Below are 21,245 nucleotides of genomic sequence, written 5' to 3'. Positions count from 1 at the left end.
TAGACCACAACGAGATGTACCACCTGACAGGTCTGTGCAGTTGACAAAGACGGAAAATAGGCTGCATTCCAGTTTCATCCAAGTCCTTACCTTGTTGAGGAATAAGAATTCCTATCCCCTCAAAGGTCCTTCTAGCTGGACTAAGAATCAGATTGACATGAGACAGAGTAACAGGAGAGAATGATTTTTTTTTCCACTGAGGAAATAAAATTTAATAGACGTACATACAGAGAATCCACATAGACATGGGAATTCCAAAGACAGGCAAAATGAGGCGTATATGTCATTCCGAACTAAGGAGAAAGGGGGTAGGGGTCCAGGACCTCAGAGGAAAAGGATCCACTTCCCAGGGCGATAATAGGAGCAGATCTTTGGTAAGTAGATGTTTGCCCTGCCATATAGATAGGCCGCTCAGATCAAATTTATCTCTGTTAATAATCCTCATTATGGGGAAGACCCCCAATTTAGATTCTTCCATGTGGTTAAGGGAGGGTCAGTAGTTTCTCTTGAGCCTGCAGGGAGTCAAGTGCCTTCAGCTCAAAATAATCCACGTGTCAAAGTGTTACATTTTGGGCAGGGCTGGGGGGAAGGGGGTCTGTTCTGAACCCCTTCAACCCGTATCATCCAAGTGATATATACCCTTGCACCAACGTACATGGCCCACACGGACACTTTATGTGCCTTCTAGTGTTGCTAGTTTTTTAGCTGTGGCTATAGGAGACTTTGTGATCCCAGAAGAACTGAATCTTTTGTCCTGTCCCTGCCTCCTCGAACCAGGCTCCCATTAATGCTCCCTGTTGGTGAGCTAAGGAAAAATGACTGACATAGTCAGGCTCCATATCAGCCTTTCACAAGTGACTGGCAAAGGGCAGAGATAAAATGGGAGGCCCTGTCAGAGAAGCGAAGGGGGAAAAGTTGTGTTATTAAATGAAGCTGGTGCCTTAAAATACGGCAGTATGCGTTCATTTGGAATTTATTTGTCTTCTGTATTTGGTTCAGTGAAGCAATTAACAGTAAAGATTTAGTGCCACAGAAAAACCTTAAGAAACCAGATATGTCACACGCAATGACTGTGCTGGCGTTTTGATGCCTTCCCCTGTGACAAGCATTGTCATAACCCAACTGCTCCAGTGGTTTTAGACGCAGGGATGTATTCAGAATGAGAATTGATCTGGGCAAAAATCAGGCTAATGGTATGAATATTTAAGAACATTTCATCATGGTTCTTGAAGCTATTAGGAAAACTTGCTAGTCATTGTGGGATTTACCAAGTTGAAGAGGAAAATGGGATTTTGGAGTGAAAAAGAAGAGCTATTTTCAGTAGGAGCCTCCCTATTTGTATGCATAACTTACTAAAGTTAAGGATAGGTCTGTAATTTGAACTGGTTGGTGAGGAACGGGTCCAAATTAATAAAGGCCTGACTTATAGATTATTTTTTTAAGAAATGGAATTTTGATACTTTTAGCTCAAGCATTAACATAAACTAACATATGGCTTTCAATGTAATTGCCAAGTAGAGCTTTTAGAAGACACACTTTAATGAATAGATGTTCTGTCTAAATGGGATACCAATTTTCATGGGTGCCTATTTATTCTTAAAGCGTGTGAAGACAAAACTTTTCCTTTTGCTTTCTTTGTTTTCCGCCTCAGCATGGATTTCTGGAGGTCAGTGGGCTGGATTAGCACTACAAAATGTCATCAGTGGCGTGTGAATTAGTGGAGATTTTAGACCAAAGATCTGACCAGAAAGAGTTAATGCCAGTTCGGAAATTGTCTAATTTCTGCCTGGAGAGCTGCTTAGACTCTGCTACTGTTTTTATCTGTTTGGATCCTCTGGGGTCAGTAAGATTATTGTTAGAGTTAGCAGACAGGTTTTCTTATTTTAAGAATTGATTCTGGTCTGGAACAATAGGTCTAAAAGGCACCTGTCTATTTCTTAGATGCTCTAAAGCCAAGGATCACCAGCTTCATTTTTCACTGTGCAGTTTGTTTTTTTCCCCCCCATTTTTCCCTCCTTCAGCCTTTAACATTGTCCTGGCCTGACACTGGGGAAAAGCGTATGCTTAGTGGAAAAGAACATTTTAATTTATGGCCCGAGGCCTGGGGGTAATGTCTGTTTGCCCAGTCACATGGCACAGTAATGGTCATAGGCCTGAGAGGATGGTGTTAATACAGTTAATAACACAATCAATCTGATTTGTATGTAGAATGACTAAAAAGAACGAGAAGGCAATGATCCAGTAATAGCTGACTCTAAGCTAATAGGGCAGATCATTTCAGTACCATCTGATTATTTCTTGGTCTAATTTGGGATGGATATAATTTTACCGAGCGATTGGTTTAGTGTACTGTCGTGAATCAAAGAGACAGCTCTGGAATTCCTGATTCTCGCTGAAAATCAGAGGCATCTGTCTTTTTAAGGTGTCACAAGTTCAATTGGATGGACGTTGGTGAAACATCTAAAATGTGCAAGTCACTGTAGGTTGTTGGAGGCTAAGTGTCCATTTCGTGATTAAATTGCTATTGTATGAGAAAAGAATTTATTTTTAAATTATATTCACTTAAAGCAGCCGGCACACGCACTACCCTTTTTAAATACTATCTGGTATTTGTTCTTAACAACTTCAGTTTAAAGATCAATAGAAATTGGGAAAGCAGAAATCATAGATTCTTGTTTTTGCTTTTTATGGTAATAATTGGCAGTGAGTAAGTGGATTAGCTAGCAGAGCTCTGGGTGTGGCTTAGCTCTGAGTTCTGGTCCCCCTTATCCATGGGGGCCCCCCAGTGGATGCCTGAAATCACAGATAATACTGAATGCTCCATATACCATGCTTTTTCCTATACATGCGTGTCTATGATAAAGTTCAATTTATAAATTAGGCACAGTAAGAGATCAGTCAACAGTAACAGTAAAATAGAACAATGATAACAATATACTGTAATGAAAGTTACAAGAGTATAGTCTCTCTCAAAATATCTTCTTGTGCTGTACTCATCCTTCTTGTGATGATGTGAGATGATAAAATGCCCGTGTGATACGACGAAGCAGGTGAATGATGTAGGCGTTTTGACAAAGCATGAGGCTACATATGGTCAGAAGGAGAATCCTCTGCTTCCAGGCCTTGGTTGACTGTGGGAAGTGAACCTGGGGGTAGGGGGATCTACTGTTTATAGAGGTAAGGTGCTCTGAATGGCTCTAGGAATTTTTTTTCAGCATCAGGCAAGTGAATGTCTATCTGTATTTCACAGAACCATTAAATGCTGTATTTTCAGTAAACTCAGGAATGTAAGAAATTCCTAGAGCCCAGCCCTCTTATTTTCTTTGCCCTTCCATTGGTCGGTTGAAGTTGGAATCATTTCCCTCAGGGAGGACTGATTGGGTCCATCCCCGGGGAGGAGGGGGTGCACTTTCTAGCATGCATAGTCTATAGCATGAATGGTTCACCATTACAACATTGGGATTGCCTTCTCACAGCTGACTAGATAAAGCGAAAAGAAACAGCCTTTTTCAGAGCCATCATCTCTGAAGTTAAAAGCAGAAGCAGTTGTTTAGAATTCTTTAGTCAATATAGAAAATGTGACATTTCCCTGAGTCTTAGAAATTCAGCTAGCAAAACATTGTTTATTTCCTCCTGGGTGCCTCGCTTACAATCAGAGTAAGCTGCCTCCAGGTGATGAGATTTGATTTTCTTTGAAGTGTGGAAGAGAAAGGGGAAGGATTCAACTTTTGTAATTTGTACAGCTTATCTTCAGGAGCTGAAAATATGTAGCATTCAAGAATAACTTTTGTTTGACCTTTCAGTAATTTGTCACAGAGATTTAATTTAGATGGAAAATTGGTGTTTTTGTTTTTTTTTTAAAATAGAATGTTCGTGTTCTTTAAAAATCAAATAAATATGTTGTTACAACTGGAAGAAATGCAATTTTTAAAACACTGAGATTTTTATTTCTCCCATGAACATGCTTTTCCAAAGTCCTTTCAACCGTCTAAAAATCTGCCCTCTCCTCTTTACTGCCAAATTTGACTTATTTAACCAGGATGAAGGTTCATGGGGAGAAATAATCATATCACAATGTCACAAATTTAATATTTTTACTAGTCAGGACAAGCCATGATCTCGGGATTCTTCAGCTGGAGAATATTACTTAAGCGTTCAGGCACACAAATGTGTGGGTTAAAATATATCCAGAAAGACTCAAAGAATGTTTATGCTTTAAGAGAAACCTTTGAGGTTCTTTCTGCCTACACTTGCATGGAAATGTGGAGGAACACTTTGTGAAGGAAGAAAGGGACCATATTATTTTCCTCAACATGGAGTGGAAGGTCATTAGCGTAAAGCATTTATTTTGTGGGTCTACAGCACCGGGGAGACGTGGAAAGCTAGATGGAGAAGTAGAGTAGAGGCTCAAGTGATGGTGATCATCAGAACTACATCCGGCACCAGTTGGTGCCAGGATTGGTAGGTGTGCAGACACAGAAAGAGTGGCTCAGGATGCCTGTCACGTAGGCAAGCACACAAAGGACCGCAGTGGAATGTGTCAGTGGGGTAATACAGGTATAAGCCAAGAGTACAAGTCTCAGAATGAGGGCCTCATTCTCTCTGGGTGGGAAGGCAATTGAGAAAGCCTTCAAAGAGGGAAATATACCAGCTGAGTGCTATGAAATATAAACGGAGTTTTGCCAAGCAGAAAGAGAAAGGAATGGTGTTGAAGGAAGTGGGCAGGTGGGCAGGACTTGAAGCAAGGCTAGGGGTATGAAAGGGCCTGGGCGTGTTTGGGAAACAGCCAGCTGACTGATGTGGTGGTGTGGAGGTGATGTGTGTGTGGCGGGGGGTGTGTTTGTGTTGGGGAAGTTGGCTCTAGAGTGGATGAGTCTGCAAAGCTGGGGTTGGGTTGAGGAGAGCTTTGAGCACCATAGATCCCTTGCGAAGGAGTTTCAACTTTATCTCGTAGACATGAAACCTCAGGATTTTAGGTAGGGCAGCAACATAACTAGATGTTTGCTTTAGAAAAGTAATGCTGAGAGCAGGTAGAAGAAAGCAGATGGGAGGCAGGCTTGCTGGGGGCAGAGGGGTCAGGACAGAGTCCTGAAAGTAGCCCAGAATGAAATAATGAGAACTTGAGCTGGGGCAGTGGTGTAGGGGCAGAACAGATGGGCATCTGAGAGTCTTCAGTGGGAGGCCCGAGCATTCTTGGTGTTGGAGATGAGACAGGGTGGAGTGAAGCAGACAGGTTTCTAGGCTGGGTTATTAAACTGGTAGAAATGAGAGAACAGAGGAGGAAGTTTTGGGATAGAGATACTGTTTTCTACTTCGTTTATGGTGCTCTTCAGATGCTGGTTGGGAGATTCAGCCAGAAGGTTCTTGTAAGCAGCTGGAAAGATGAGATTGCACATGAACAAGATTAAATTTTAGATGAAGGTTAAGGGGCCATTGGGAGGCAGAGGGTGGAAACTAGAAACAACAGATTTTCCAGGGAACAGGTATGGAGTAGGATGAAGGGAGAGTGGAAGACGCAGCCTGGGGGAGCACTGACGTTTGATGGGAGGAAGAGGAGCAGGTGGAGGTGGAGACACAATGGATGGGAGGTAGAAGGTGAGAACTGTGTTGTAGATCCAAGAAGAAGTGAGTTTTAGGAAGGAGGCCACAGGAGACGAGCAGCAAGAAGAAGCTATTAGATTGAGCTACTGGGAGATGATCCCTCCCCCGGGACCCAGACCACCTGGTTCCAGGCAAGTGGTGGCAGTTGGGGATGGGGGAGTCAGATTGCAGAGGGCAGGGGGCCCTGGGTGCCAGGCAGAAGCAGACCATCATTTCAAGTCTCAGGTGCGCTCAGTCTGGCTAGAAGTCTCCACCGTTCATAGTTCATAAACACGCAGCTTATAGAGGGCAACCTCCTTTGACCTCTCTGTATTTCTAAAACTCTGGAACTCTCTGTCCCTGCTTGTGTTCCTAGGAATTTATTTCACTGGGTTGTCTGAAACCTTTATGGACTCTCAAATCAGTGTTCTTGGGTCTTCCTTCCTGCCACCATCCCCTCCCAACCTGCTCCCCCTCCCCCTCCTCCCTGCCCTGCCCCACCGGCCCCGCTTTGTTGTGTAATTACATTGAAAGTGCCCAAACTCCTCATTCATGTGTTTCTGCTTCTGATGCTTTTAATTAGCTTTCCTGCAACGGGGGAAGTGTCTTCAAGTGATTTCTATTTATTACAGGAACAATAACAATTTATGCTAATCTTATATCAGCCTAAGAAGACCAGAGAGCTTTGTCTTTGGAAAGCCTGAAGAAGGTAAATGCACATTGTTTGGACAAATGAGGCGAGGAGGTGGATTTGTACACTGGGGGTGGGTTGGCAGCTCACCCAGGGGCAGGGTGACCCTCCACGGCTGTCACCCTCGTGCTTGAGAGGCCGGCTCCCTGCCAGCTGTGTGCATCAGCCCAGCGTAGTGTATGGAAAAGGACCTCGGAGGGGTTAGGAAACCTAAATCTCCCTTCTGAACCTTACTACCTGTGCGACTGAGCCCTGGTTTCTTTGTCTGCAAAATGGTGGTGACAGTCTCGCCCTGTACATTTCTTGGGGTTGCTGCAAAAATTGGATTAGTTGATAAACACCAAAGCACTTTGAGTGCCAAGTGGTACACAACCCCTGCTGTTACTCATTTCTTTCTCCTTTAGGAAGGTAGTGAGAGAAAAGATTTATTGAATTTTTTAAGCATGTCCATCCCCAGGTAATGCCATTGAGTAGAACCAGGCAAACCTTTAATTTTTTCTTAGGGCAAAACGTATATAATATAAAAAGTATCCCTGTAACCATTTGCAAGCATGTAGTTTAGTGGCATTAAGTCAATTCGTACTGTTGTATAACCATCACCACCATCCATCTTTAGATGTGTTCTATCTAACCAAATGGAAACCCTGTCCCCATTAAACACTGACTCCCCATTCTCTGCTCCCCCAAATCTGACAACCAGAATTACTCTTTCTATATATGCATTTGACCATTCTGGGTACTTTGTATAAGTGGAATCATACAGTATTTGTCCTTTTGATTCTGGCCTATTTCATTTAGTATGATGTCTTCAGGGTTCATCGATGTTGTAGCAGGTGCCAGAATGCCATTCTCTTTTATGGCTGAATAATAGTTCATTGTATGGATAGACCACATTTTATTTATTCATTCACCCATTGATGCATATCTGGGTTGATCCTACCTTTCAGCTGTTGTGACTAATTCAGCTATGAACATGGGTACACGAATATCTCTTTGAGTCCCTGCTATTGATTCTTTGAGTAGCATGCCCCGACGTGGGATTGCAGACTGAATTTCAGGCTGAGGGAATGGAACTGTTGTCTTGGCTTTGTGACTGGGGAACTGTCGATGGAGACTCCTGGAGTCATGGCAGGCATCCTTGGCCATCGGGGGCCTGTCTTGTGTCCTTTCACAGGTAACTTGTGGTCAAGCCCCAGCTGCTTAGCTTGTGAAGCCCGTTATGTATTTGTGTCCCACTGTTCTGCCCTCACCCAGGGTTGCAGATAGTCCCTCCCTCTTGAAGTCAGGGACAAAGACAGAGAGCCCTTGATCCAGGAGCATTACTGCCTCACCCTGACCTCAGCCTCCCATAGCAGCCCACCAGCACTGGCTCCCATGGAGACCCTAGTCCCCTCCCTCTTCTGTCATGGGTTCAGGGGTCAATTCATACACAGAAACCTCACTTCCCACTCTGTTTTCCAGGGAGGGAATGATCCACAGAATAAGAAAGTGTTTTCTCTTACAAGCGCTTGATAGCTCCCGCTAAGCAGAGTACCTCTTCCATGTTGGATGTAGTCTGTTACTCTCCATGCACGTTCTGAAGAGGAAGGAGCATGGTGGCTGCAGAGCAGGGCAGGAGGCAGCCGAGAAGTCTAGCAGGTCTCAGACCAAACTCTGGCAGCTTGGTCACTACCACTAAAGGGCTTTTCTCCCCTCCGGAAAATGGATGTGGTCAGCCCAACAGATTCCAGAGAGAACCCACCGTGGTGTCATCAGCATCAGGGACTCAAGTGGCAAAGAGGGAAACCGAAAACAAATGCATGGAATCCCTGGTTTAAAATTACCCATGGTGCTAGAATCCTGGTCTTTCCTCCCTGATTTTTCTTATCTCTAACATAGCTTTTGTTCTACCTCCTGGAGGGTAGTGAAAGGGAGCATAGGCATAATTGTCCATGGTTTTGTCCACCTAAGAGCCCTCGCTGTGAAGTGAATCCCTGTCGGTCAATCCTGGAGACTGAGGTGAGGAGGAGAGATAGCTGGATTTAGGGGATTCCCTTAAGTTGCCAAGAATGGGTTTCCTTGGGCGAATTCTGTTGGCGGTGCATGTCTGACTCCATTTATCCCTCTGTGACAAATCTGTTGTAGGTTTTTTGTATTTATATTTCATAATCATTCTGGTTGGTTCTAGAAGGTTTCTGTCTCTTTCAGACACGTGGTACTGTGAAGGAGAATCCTACTAGACCAGTGATTTGTGGATTTGGGCAGAAGATCTTTGTTCTGCTACTTTCTGTTTGGTTCTTTGGTAGAATGCTGATCTTCTGCCCCTCAGGTTTATATAATCAGATACAGACCTGAAGGTAGCTGAGCTGCTTCTCCCGAGTTTATGTTCCAGAAGGAACGCTGTCTGAAGACTCACCGTTAATTGTACTAAGTAGAGTGAATTCATCTCACTGGAAGGGATTTTAAAATATATATAAATGTTTTCTGTGGTCTGTGACAGAGGTGTACCCTTGTCAGATGGGTAAGGAGAAGGAGGAAAAAGTACATCTTCCTTGCTTCAACATCTCTTTGATGTTAACTGAAGAACAGAGACCTTGAGGCTCCGGTATGAGGATGACCTTGGTTCTTCTAGTGGTTTCTTTTGATGCAGGAAGGTTTGTCTCTAATTATAAATGTGTAGAAACCATGTGTAGTGTCTCTCTGAGGAAAAATGAAGTTGCTCCTTGAAGTCTAGAGACAGGGAATGACTCCGTGGACCGAGGTTTTTCCTTGGCCCATGTGCACAGAGCCCGAGTTACTGGGTCCTGGAGTGCGCAACAGAGGAGCTTACTTCTGTGTCAGATCTCAGGGAAGTTCTGCCCCCCAGCCTGAGCGTGGCACCCAGGCACTGCCTGCTGAAGGATAGAGGCGGTGACAGGGATGGGGGACATGGCGCTGGCTGTGGGGCTCACTGACCACAGGGGTCTTCTCCGGAGAAAGGAGTTCTCTGACCCCACAGGTCCTGATTGTATTTTCAGTGTGTTACTCTGTCTTTGCAGAGTTCAGCTCACATTTTCAGGCAGGAAATTCTCCCCCACTCAGGGCATCACGTATGCCCTTGTTTGTTTTAAAAAACAACTTACTGAAAACTTGCACGTCCCGACCAATTAATTAACCTCATGACGGTACCACGTGTTGCACCAACTCACACTTCAATTACAGCCTTACCTGTCTGTGAGAATCAATTAACATTTGCAACAGGCTCCGGAACGTTCTTGGAATGGGGGGACCTGTGAGGAATCTTGAAATTTGAGCATTACTTTCTCATTTATTGGGGGTGGGGTGCTGGCAACCAAGACGGACATGAGCTTTCTCCGCAGGAACCATTCTGGGAGCATCCCTGTTTGCTCCAAGGTGACTGCCTGGTACCACGTTGTTCTGCAGGGTGGCAGGTGGCAATGGGAGCTGCTCCAACCCACGTGGACATCCACGTGTCCCTTTGCACAATGGCACCTTCGCATGTGTGTACTTGCTTGCATAGAAAGTTCAGCTGGCTAAAAAAGTAACAGTAATGCTGGGATTGTTACTATTCCTTAAACCTTGGTAATGGGATTGGAGGAGCCACCGGGGGACCCCCTAACTCCTGAATCTAAGCCGCTTCTTTTTCTCCTCCTTTGTTCACAGTGGGGCGTTTTCTGAAGTGGTCTTAGCCGAAGAGAAGGCCAGTGGAAGACTCTTTGCGGTGAAGTGCATCCCTAAGAAGGCGCTGAAGGGCAAGGAGAGCAGCATAGAGAACGAGATAGCTGTTCTGAGAAAGTAAGTGCCCCGGGGGACGGCCTCTTTCCCCCACCACCTTCAGATTGTTGGGTTCCCATCTGGGGGAAGGAGAGGCTGCCAGGAGGGAGGCCCCAGAGGTCAGAGAGGACGATCTGAATGCTGGAGGGGGGGGCGCTGTTACCAATGACTGATGTCCTTGTGGTGCATATATATATATCACCTACAACTGATTGGAGTTATGATTTCCAAAGAACATACCGGTCAGAGAGACTTGGTTTTGAACTCACTCTAGCTCGGTGACCTTGGGCTGGTCACTGAACTCTGAGTTTTCTCCACGAACTGGAGTTAAGAGTTTCTCCCTCGCAGGGGTCCTCAGGAGTAAGGGAGATGGTGCTGAACAAGTTTTTGTAGAGTGCTTTCCACAGCACCTGCTATGTCGTGAGTTGTGAGCGCTCAGTAGAGGGTAGCTGGTGCTGCCCCTGCTGCTCGTACTGTTTCTGTGTTTTCTTGTTGTCATGGCTTCATTTCACAAGCAGGAGATGAAGCTCAGAATAAAGTCACATGTCCAGTGCCTTGTGGCTTCTAGGCGGCAGAGCCTGGAGTGCCAAGGCCACCAGAGTCATTTGCATACTCTTTAATGGGTCTTCTGCTTCCTGCCACACACATGGCTCCTGGCATCTAGCAAGTTCCACAGAGTGCACTGTTCAAGTGCTTCACCTCTTCATTGGGTTTTAATTTTGTTTGCCATGTGTGATAGAACTGAATAAAAAATCCCACCTTCCAGCATGATGGCACACACAGAACCATTCTGATGTGGCTGCATCCCCCCAAAAGATGATGTCTTAATGGTGTGCCGTCCAGCCTGCTCCACATGTCATCATCATCAAGCCATTCCCCCGTGTTTCATGGGTTTGGGGGAACAAGCCCTTATAGAGTCCCTGCTTTTGCGTGTTTGGAGAGTGTATCTGAGCATTATGCTATGATGTTTTTAAGAGCTTCTATTAATAAAGGATGTTAGAAATATCCTTGAAATTTTTGGGGTTTGGAGTCAGCACACAGCAAGAATCCGTGTACAGATAAGCAAAACAGTGAGAACAAGCCTTCTAGGGGCTCAAAACAAAATGTTACATACTCACATTCTTCCTGAATGACCCACCTCTCCCACTTGCCTCTCTGGGACCCATAGTGCCTGCTGAATGCCGTGTTGCCATTGGTACAAACCCAGGGCCACCGACGTGGTCAGGATGGTCTGTCCTGTTCTGCATTGTATGTGATATGTGTTCCAGAACAAATGGGTTTCAACAGCTTTTCAGCGGAAGGCTTTTTGCTTATCTGTTTGTTGTTTGGTTGGTTTCTAGGTTCTCTGGATTATCTATTAGGGACCAAAAGAGTTTCAGATTGTCCTGGGGAGGATTGTGTGAAATGATCCTATGGAAGAGAATTGGCAGAAACAAATTAAGTACACTAGCATCAAGCAGGAAAACACCATGTTAAGGAAACATTTATTTCAGTTGCTCATTTTCCAATATGAAATCAGCACTCGGGGAAGAGGGTGTTTGCTGGGTCTTGCAACCATGTTGCAGATATTTGACATTTCAGATGGAGTTCTGAGTGGGCTCAGAACCTTCCAGAGCGTTGACTGTGGGCACAGAGGCTGCCCACTGCTGACTTGAGAATGGCACCTTTATTTTTAGGTGACTCCCTCATAGGCTTAAAAGCCACAAAGCCAGGGAAGTCAGTTTTTATTCTCAGAGTTACTCTGCATCTGCATGGGCAGGGGGCATAGGTACAGATTTCAGAAGCCAGTCTTGGTTTATGCCATGGTCATTCTGCTCTAATTAATGTCTCAACCCGGTGCCTGAGTCAATAATCACTTCCAGGGACAGGGCATTGAACAGCAGCGAGGGCAGGAATTTGGAGTAACTCATTTTGGTCATTCCTCACTCTCAGCTGTTGAAGTGCCTTGAAGTGTGACCCTTCCTTCAGGAATAAAGAACAAAGAAGTGATTTCTCAAGGGATAAGAAGGTGATAAATCTCCCGTGCTGATTTATTTTTTCGGTCCTCTACACATGATTTACAAGTGGACTAAGAGGCAGTTGACATCATAAGCAGCCAAAAGCAAAGCGTATGAGTGGTAAAGGAAAACAGTTTTGGAACTATTAGAATACCATCATCGCAGCATTCAAACATTTAATCAATATTTATTAAATTCCTGTGTGTCAGGTGGCACTGCTAGGCACTGAGGTTGGAAAGATAAGATGCCAATTCTGGCCTTCCAGGAGCTTACAGTTGCGTTATAAGTAAGTGTGATCATGTAGATACCATGAGAGAAGGTCTGACCAGGGGCTCAAGGTGCCGGCTGCCCAGTTCTTCCTTCAGGGAGGGGTGTGAGCAAAGGTTTCCATGGAGAAGGTGGGTCCACACAAAGAGTATACTTTGCTGGGGGCAGAAAGACAGGGCTATTCCAACCAGGAGAGAGCTGCCCCAGCAGAGGTCAGAAGATGGGAGGCAGGCTGGTGTGCTGGGAAGTGCACGTGGGCCCATTTGACTGGGGCAGAGGGTTCAAGGTGAGGCACAGAGAACTGAGGTTGGAGAGGCTACACTGGGGGGGATTGCATACCCCGCTTTGGACTTGGAACATCATTCTGTAGACAGTGGGGGGCCACTGAAGGGTTTGAATGGAAGAACGATGTGATCAGGATTGTTTCATTAAGATTATTGTGATCGGAGGGGGTGAGACTCAGTAAAGGGGAGCAGTTAGGAGGCCGTGGGACGATTCTGGGAAGCAACACATTGAAACAGGAACTGTGAGCTGGGATGGGAGAGACAAAGATGAGTGTGTACACAAAATGGAATGTCCAAGACTTAGGGATTTGGAAGAAGTGGGGAGAGGGTTGAGAAGAGATACGGTTTTAGGATAACCATCAGGTTTCTGATTGGATAACTGGGATAGATAACGACTCCTTAACTGAGATCGGAAATGCCAGCACTGGAGGGCAGGTGATGAGTTCTGATTTAGACACACTGAGTTTGAGGGTCTTGGGAGGGCCAGTTGCCTAGTTAGGTCTGGAACGTGGTTGTGATCTGGGCTTGCTGGATGTGAAAACTTTCTGAAACAACGTAGAACAAAAAACCTCATGGTACTTCCCATAGCTAAATCATTATAGATGAGGTCCCACAGAGACCTGCTTTATTCCAAATTCTGCTATATACCCCTGTCATTTGTGTATCTCTGGGCCGTTGTTCATCTAAGCAGGCCCGTCTGAGGATGGCTTGTCCTCCGATATGCTGAGCTCATCGCAGGGTGAGAGATTTATGTCTTTCATTGAATCGAAGTAATGTAGCTAATTTATCCTTAAGGATGTCTTCATACTTGCTCTGAAAATAGTTTCAAAATGAATTTTCTACTTGATAAGTAGCTATGAAACCAGGCTCAGAGAGGATAACAAGTGACAAGCATAATGGTGGACAGTTGCTCTGTAGCAGAGAGCTGCTGGCCTGATTCTGGCATTCGGGGGACGAGGTCTCTCTAATTCCATGGGAGTTTCCCCAGCCGAACGGCAGGTTTCCATCCCATGAATGGAATATTTTGTGCCTTAGGGAGTATCATATCATTAGTGGAACATCCCCTTACTACATTCTAGAGCTGTTTCTGTGCTGTTATTTAGAGGGCAGGTGCTACCCAAATCTCATTTCAAGGCAACGCATAAGGCATTTTTTGGAGAAGCAGAAAGGCAAGTATATAACCAGGCTGCATTTAAATGAGAGATGAAGAGAGAAGGAGATGGAAAACAAAGGTATCTAGAGGATCCCTTTTCCTAATGGCTGGGGGACCGAGGCTCAGCTGGGTTACAGAGGCACCGTCTGAATGAAGCACAGCCCCGGAGTTCAACACGCTGTTCCAATGCGTACTTTGTAGGCTGCAGAGATTCTCTCGTGGTGGCAGGGTGGGGGCGAGCAGGGGGCAGGGATCTGAGTAGGACCGGCTTTTAAATTGGATGTTCTCCATCTGGGTACACTGGGGAGTCTCAGCTGAACGTCTTTGTCATTTTCTCCCTAAATCAGTGGCTCTCCACCCACACTGAAATCACCAGGATGCTTTTCAGAACCTCAGATGCTAGGCTCCGTCCTAGACCAACTGCGTTGGAGGGGATGGTGGCCGCTTCCCCTACTCCCCACCTAGCGATTCGGACGCACAGCCGACTCAGTGTTGAGAAGAGCTACTTAGGGCCTCGCCTCCTAGTCTCACCACCCAGTGGGTGAAAATGCTCTTCTGTGCTCAGCAGTGTGGAAAGATGTGTCCACGCACAGACACACCAGACAGTGCTTCCTTTAGGTGACAGGTTTCACTTAGAGGAGGGAACTCAACTATGGTCCCTTTCAAAGAGCTGGATTTCATCCTAAGTGAGGAAAATTGACTTGAGGCCCCCATCCCGTTAGTAGGGAGCAGGCACCAGCCGCTGGCTGGGTTCAAGAGAAGCAGCTGGCTCTTTGAGGGCGGCAGAAGAAGTAGGGGTAGTAATGGCTCTTCCTGGCCTGAAGAGGCTGGTGTCGGGGTTGGTCAAGTCAGCACGACTCAGCTACAGGAATACCATCAGAAGGGGATCAAGGCCGCTAAAGGTGGCAGATGCCAAAGATTCCCTGTGGATGGGTTGCAGGAAGCACGGTGAGGCTGGGCCTTCTGGAGAGAAGAGTGAATCGACACTTACCAGCACCAGCAGGACTCCAGAGGCCCGAGAGCTCCTTGCAGTAGCTTGATTCTCTGGTTTTCTTAGACCAGACACATTTCTCTCGTTGCAGACTAACTGGACGGAAGGCAGCTTGAGCACCCAAAGGCGAGGACAGCTGGTTTTGTATTAAGTAATAGCCTTCAGAGAAAGGTTTCCCCATAGATGAACTCATTGAAATCTGGCTTGCTTCTGTTCCTGCAGCTTTGTTCTCATGGCAGGCTGGCCCTGTTCACTTGTTCAAATCACTGCCAAATGCCAGTTTATTGTGTGTATTAGAGAAACATACGCTTCAATAGAAATTCATTGATTCAGGGTGAACAAAACCACTTTTCCAGTGGCTGAAAATGGCTAAGCTGGTAAAGCTGATACTCCGAGTTTCTCAGGCACCAGGATAGCTTTTTAAGGATCTATCTGATCTGTTTCGAAGATGATATTCTAACATAGGGAGACCTTTTTTCTGCAAAAGTGTTTTGGAATTAAGGACACAGGCAGGAAGTATGAAAAGTAATGGCAAAGGCCATGTGATAACCAGCAGAGAAGGAGGTATATCTTTTATGATCCTGGAATCCTTGACTACCCCTGAAAACCCTTAGTACAAGTTCCTTAATGTAGAAAAAAGCATGTCATTCAATTAAAACAGAGGTTGAGGGAGGCGCGGTTCATGATTTGGTGGGTGGTGGTGGTGTGTGATTGAAGTCACAATCTTGCCAAGCTTAGAGCAGGCACGTGTGGGTGTGTCTGCTGAATGACCCCATGCCTCTTGGCATGTGGACGCGACCCAGCTGGGACCTGTTCAAACCAGGCTCTGGGAAAGCATCGAATCCCAAAGAAGAGCTGACTTGACTCTCTATGGCCCTACCAGAGACCTGACCTTGATCTTGCCTTGACAGGCAGATAGTAAAATCAGCTTTGGTCAGACCACTCATTGTTTTATTTCAGCTTAACATTGTGTGTGTGGTTAAGAAATCAAAATGGTCTATTGCCAACCCAACCATACAGCCAGAGAAGCTACATTTCGTGCTTCCTAGTGGCCTTCACCTGCTATTTTGTCCATAGCAAATAATCCAGGAACATTTTTAATTTGATTTGAGATCCAGAATCAATGTACTTTCATTATTATAATTGTATAATTATCAGTATGTTTTATTTTGTTATCAATTTCTTGGGCATTGCTTACAGAACTCCAAGGATGAAGGGAAAATAGAATTGGTGGTATCCCTTACTAGAAAGCAGGGATGTTCAAACTAGCCTTAGCAGGCATGCTGGTTTTCCTGTCCAGTGACCACGAACCTCTGAGGCGTCTCCCTGCCTAGTTTCTGCTTCCCAAATACTGCCTTCAGTGTGGCTTTTGTGGACTGGCCAGCCTCCCTTTCCTCAGCGCTTGCTCCCAGAGCACTGTGAAATGAGAGCTTAAAGCATGTCTCATGTTAATTCCACAAAGTCACCTGCATGATGGAATCCAAACTCCTTTGTGAACAAGCACCCCCACTTTGTGATCTTGCTGGCTCGTGTGGACCTCCCTGCCCGCACACTCCCCCCTTGTAGTTTAGGTCCCCCCAAAAAGAACAGATGATTCCTGAACAGACGATTCAGGCCTTCGCCTCTCCCTGTCTCTCCTGCCTGCATCAGTGGGCCATGCCTCAAATTGAGATATCCTTCCTTGAAGACCCCCCCTTGATTGTCCCTTTCCTTCTGAGACCTTGTGACACCAGTGTTTACCCTCTGTCCCTCCTGCCTCTGCCCCCGAGGTCTGCTTCCTGAATCCAGCCCTGAACTGAAGGCATGAGGGTAAGGATGGAGGCCAGGGCTGGGTGGGGGATTCAAGGGACAGAAGGAGATTAGAAGCCCTGAGCTTGGGTACTGAGGAAGGGAAGAGGGATCAGGGTAAGGAAGGTATCTGTGCTGATTTACAGCCCTCTCTGGCTTTGTGACCCAGAGGATGGCGAGTACATCAGCCAACACAGGCATTCTAGGAGAATAGGCAGGTTTGAGGGGAAGGTGATTTTCCTATGGCAACAGAGCAGACTTAAATCCAGTCTGGCTCTTCTTACCACCTTTTATACTATATATATGACGCCGCAGATATTTCGAGTAGTTGAAGAAACAATGTGTTTTATCGCACTTTTAGAGGCAGCATCAGTTACTTGCAGGCTTGTTTCCATGCGCTATCTCCCTGCCACCTAATGTGGTGCTTGGGGAGTCAACCTTGTGTGGGCTGGTTGGCGGTTTAAACTCTTCTAATAATATATCTTGGCAAATGTTTTCCCCCTTCTTCTGTGAACTTACTTAGCTAATGATTTATACAGATTTCACTTAAATGATTCCAACAGAAATGTATGTGTGTTTTGTAACCTAATATTCCTAAAAAATAAAGGCAGAATAGCTAGTATTGGAGGTTCACACAGCAGGAACAATCGAGTACAGGAGTGCAGAGATAGAGGATGATGGCTAATGCAGAAAAACAAATAAATATACACCAACGGTTTGCTGTTACTCTCTGTTAAACTACGTTTTGTAAATTCTGTTCTCTGCATGGTTTTGGCATTGTTTCTATGGACAGAGAAATGATTTTAGTGAAGTTTTCTTTATGATTGATTATCTAGTTTAAACTACGTCTAATTTGGTGAATCAAGTTTATTTTACATACCTGAAGTCCAAAGGTATCATTGGAGTGGTTTAAATAGTCACCATTGACTGACCGACTTCTCAAGGTCAGCTCAAAATTGAGGCCAGAGTCTTAGGTGACTGGTCTGAAGTTTTTAGGAAGTATGTAATTAAAGAAATCATTTCTAAAATAGCAATTGCATGGAATTTGATCAATGGGATTCAAGATCCAATTTTTAGCCATTTGCACTTGCTTTTAGAAATATTTTAAAAATAGTGTTGACTATAGGATTCAGACGTGTGGTAGGTCTCACTGGGAAGCCAAACACATGCAAGGGTATTTCTGAACAAATGCTATAGTATGTTAGATGTGCTATCTTCATTCTTGCTGAAGGCTGCAGAATTAATGTGCTAGCTGCATGCATGTGTACATGTCCCTGTGCGTACATACATGCATGTGTGTGGTTATGCATATACGTATATGCACATATTCACACACATACATATGCACATATATGCACATTTTAAATACATGTCAGTGTTTTTATATCTTTCTACTGAAGAGGAGAAATTCATTTTGCTGAATTTAGTAAATATCCCCCTCGAGGCTGTTAAAAATCTGCTGTCTAGGTACCTAAGTAAGATGATAAGACATATGAAAAGCTTTTTGAACTTTGAAATGTTCAGGTGTTAGGGAGGCTGCAACGTTAGGCATCACTACTCTCATCGTACTTGAATAAGAGCTCAGAATATCGCTGTGGGAGAGATGAGGGAAACTGTTGTACCCATTTCACAGAAGGAGAACATGAGGTGCAAAGTGTATAGTTTGAGCAAATGATGGATCTGGGGAGGCAACAGAGAGCTTCTCCCTTATGGGGCTTCCTTCCATGTTTTAGGGTACCCAGCCCTCCTTTCTGTTAGGAAACCACCATTGGAACTTTGAATGAAACAACTGGTAGGAATCCTGGTGCTTGTAATAAGAAAGAAATATTGATAGATTTCAATAGATGATAGATGTCAATTGTTAATTGAAATAGATGTGATTTAATTCAATTAAGAGACTGAGAACTCTAAAATCAGAATCCAACTTTTGTCTCAACCTAGTTCCCTGAAGTCTAGAGCAATTTATACCTGTCCTTTGAGATTGTAAATACAGATCAGTTCGTTAAGCGACTGACTTTTGATTTCAGCCCAGGTCATGATCTCAGGGTCATGAGAATGAGTCAAGTGCTAAATCAGGCTTTGTGCTCAGTGGGGAGTCTGCTTGAGATTCTCTCTCTCCCTCTATGCCTCCCCCTGCTTGCATTCTCTCTTTCTTTCTCTCTCTCTAAAATAAATAAATAAATAAAATCTTTAAATACGGATATTCTCAGTTTGTCATAATTTAGAAACTAGCTGGGACTTCTACAAGCACTGTTTTATGTAATCCTATGAAGTGGATATTATAATCCATATCTTACAGATGAGGAATGGGGACTTTGTGAGAAGTTTCCAGAGCCTGGAAGAGCAGGAAGTCAGGTCTGTCAGTCTTTCCCATCATGATTTGATCCATCTGGTATCTCCATGTTGTCTCATTAAGACAGGGCCACGGATTCTTTTTTTTTTTTTTTTTTTTTTAAGATTTTATTTATTTGAGGGAGAGTGAGAGACCACAAGAATGAACAGGGGAAGGGGCAGAGGGAGAAAGAGAGAGAGATTCTCAAGTAGACTCCCTGCCAAGCACAGAGCCCAACACAGGGCTTAATCCCACAGCGCCAAGATCATGACCTGAGCCAAATCAGGAGTTGGATGTTCAACTGACTGAGCCACCGGGGAGCCCCAAGACAAGACCACGTATTCTCAATGTATGCAACAGCCCAATGCATGCAAGAGGTGCTCATTAATGGTGAAAGTAAGGTGCCCTGTTGGGGCCCAAGGAAGCGCTGCTGGCAGAAGAAACAATGCCAGCAGCATGAGGTGGCTGGATGCCCAGTGTAGTTGCAGAGTCGCTGAGACCATGTCAGTGTTGCTGTTTTTCTTGCTGAAAACAAACATGAAAACTGCTGCCCTCCTTGTCTCTCTTCTGGTCTACTTCTGAGAACGTTCGTCACAGGGCGTTAGAACCGGAAAAGGAGCCTAGAGATCTTGGTCCAGTTCTCCTGACGTCCAGGTGAGGAGACAGGCCCAGCGAGGTTAAATGACTGGCCCAAGGTCACAGAGCTAACTTGATCAGGTGTGCATCCAGAACAGTGGTTTCTGGCCTCCTAATTCAGCACCCTTTCCACATACCCACACTGGCCCCCTTGAAGAGCATCCCTTAGGAGAATGAAAAAATAACTCTTCCTCGTCTTTAAAAGACCCTTGGTATGTTTGGCACAGACTGAGGACTCTATCCCACCAGCTTGGCCAGATGCCAGTATGGGATATTGAATCTGGTTTCAGAAAGTCCCCTGGTGGGGCACCTGGGTGGCTCAGTTGTTAAGCGTCTGCCTTCGGCTCAGGGCATGATCCCGGCATTGTGGGATCGAGCCCTGCATCAGGCTCCTCCGCTGGGAGCCTGCTTTTTCCTCTCCTACTCCCCCTGCTTGTGTTCCCTCTCTCACTGGCTGTCTCTCTCTGTCAAAAAAATAAATAAAATCTTAAAAAAAAAAAAAAAAGAAAAGAAAAGAAAGTCCCCTGGTATTTTCAGTTAGACGTACTGTTCTTTCTGCTTTCCCCTCTGTGGTGGTACAGTGGTGCTTGGGCTGCTATGATTGCTATTGTGTTCTGACCCACGCTGCCTCTGGTTCTCTGGAATTCACTAGAAAAGGGCTCAGGAATCAGCCTCAGAGCCCATGTTAAAGATGATGTTGGTCCTTCGTGCCAGTTTCTTGTCAATAAAATGAAGATCGTACTTCTCAGAAGTGCAGTAGGAGGAAGCCACCTGCAGACTGGGGAATAATTCAGAAAATACGGGGTACGATTGTAATCCAGGAAATCTCCACTGTCCCCATCCAGCCTTAGGCCAGGGAGTCAGGCAAAACACCTGAGCCCACCTCCTATTCCTTCTTTGTCCTGTTTGATACTTTGCCCTTTCTGTACCTTTCCAGGATGTTCTAGAAACTCAGGGTCATCTGAGTCAGATGACCAAAGATGCTGTCTTGGACATCAGAGCAGGTGTGAGGGACATTGGGTCATTTGGGGGCAGCCCAGGGTAGGGAAAGCAAGGCAGGGGAAGCCACTGAGCGGAGTCTGAGTTAAAAGGTACCGTTTGTGGGGTAAGTCCACCTGCTCAAGAAGCCACAGAATTTTCATTAATGGCAAAATTTTATTCATCAGTATGTAACTTTTTCTAGGTCTAAAGGTAAACGCACAGAAGTTTTCACTCAAGCATTAGGTATTTTTTCTAGTGAGTCTCTTAGCTGGAAAGCAAATGGATAAGGCAGCTATTTCTTTAAAATGAAGATTTCACTGGGTTGAATTCAGTTGGTTGGTGTGAATTGTATTTCCCCAATTCCAAACCCAGTTCCCTCACTGGGAATGCCTGGTGTGTTGTTCTTCTTGTGTTTGTCGTTTGTTTAATCCTGGTAGGGTCCCTCCAGAACAAAGCCATTGATCAGGCCACTGGAGACTCCTACACTTGCTTCTACTCAGGTTTTCTTGAAAGATGGCAATATGGAGGTTGAAATTTTGATGGATTTGTTCTTGGGCCCAGAGTTCGTTCGTTCGTTCGTTCGTTCGTTCGTTCCTTCCTTCCTTCCTTCCTTCCTTCCTTCCATCCTTCCTTCCTTCCTTCCTCTTTGCCTTTTCTTTCTTACTTACTTTTTTTTTTTTTGAGTGCTTCATTTTTTAATACCTCATAGAAGATTGTAGGAATAGAGAAAGTGATGCACCTTGATCTGACCCACCAAGGGTATCCATGAATAAGTTGCTGATTGTCACTTAT

At 45.1% G+C, this 21,245-nt stretch overlaps 1 protein-coding gene across 1 annotated transcript in view; it reads left to right on the top strand.

Annotated features, from left to right (window-relative positions):
* CAMK1D (calcium/calmodulin dependent protein kinase ID) overlaps positions 1–21,245 on the top strand; it is a 412,299-nt gene that overhangs the window by 143,414 nt on the left and 247,640 nt on the right. The window contains exon 2 of the mRNA XM_026478648.4: positions 9,914–10,045. Within this exon, the coding sequence (XP_026334433.1) occupies positions 9,914–10,045 (132 nt within the window). The remainder of the gene's footprint in view (positions 1–9,913; positions 10,046–21,245) is intronic.

Source organism: Ursus arctos, unplaced genomic scaffold (genome assembly GCF_023065955.2).
Source record: "Ursus arctos isolate Adak ecotype North America unplaced genomic scaffold, UrsArc2.0 scaffold_30, whole genome shotgun sequence".
NCBI lineage: Eukaryota > Metazoa > Chordata > Mammalia > Carnivora > Ursidae > Ursus > Ursus arctos.
This window is presented reverse-complemented; position numbering and strand designations above follow the sequence as displayed.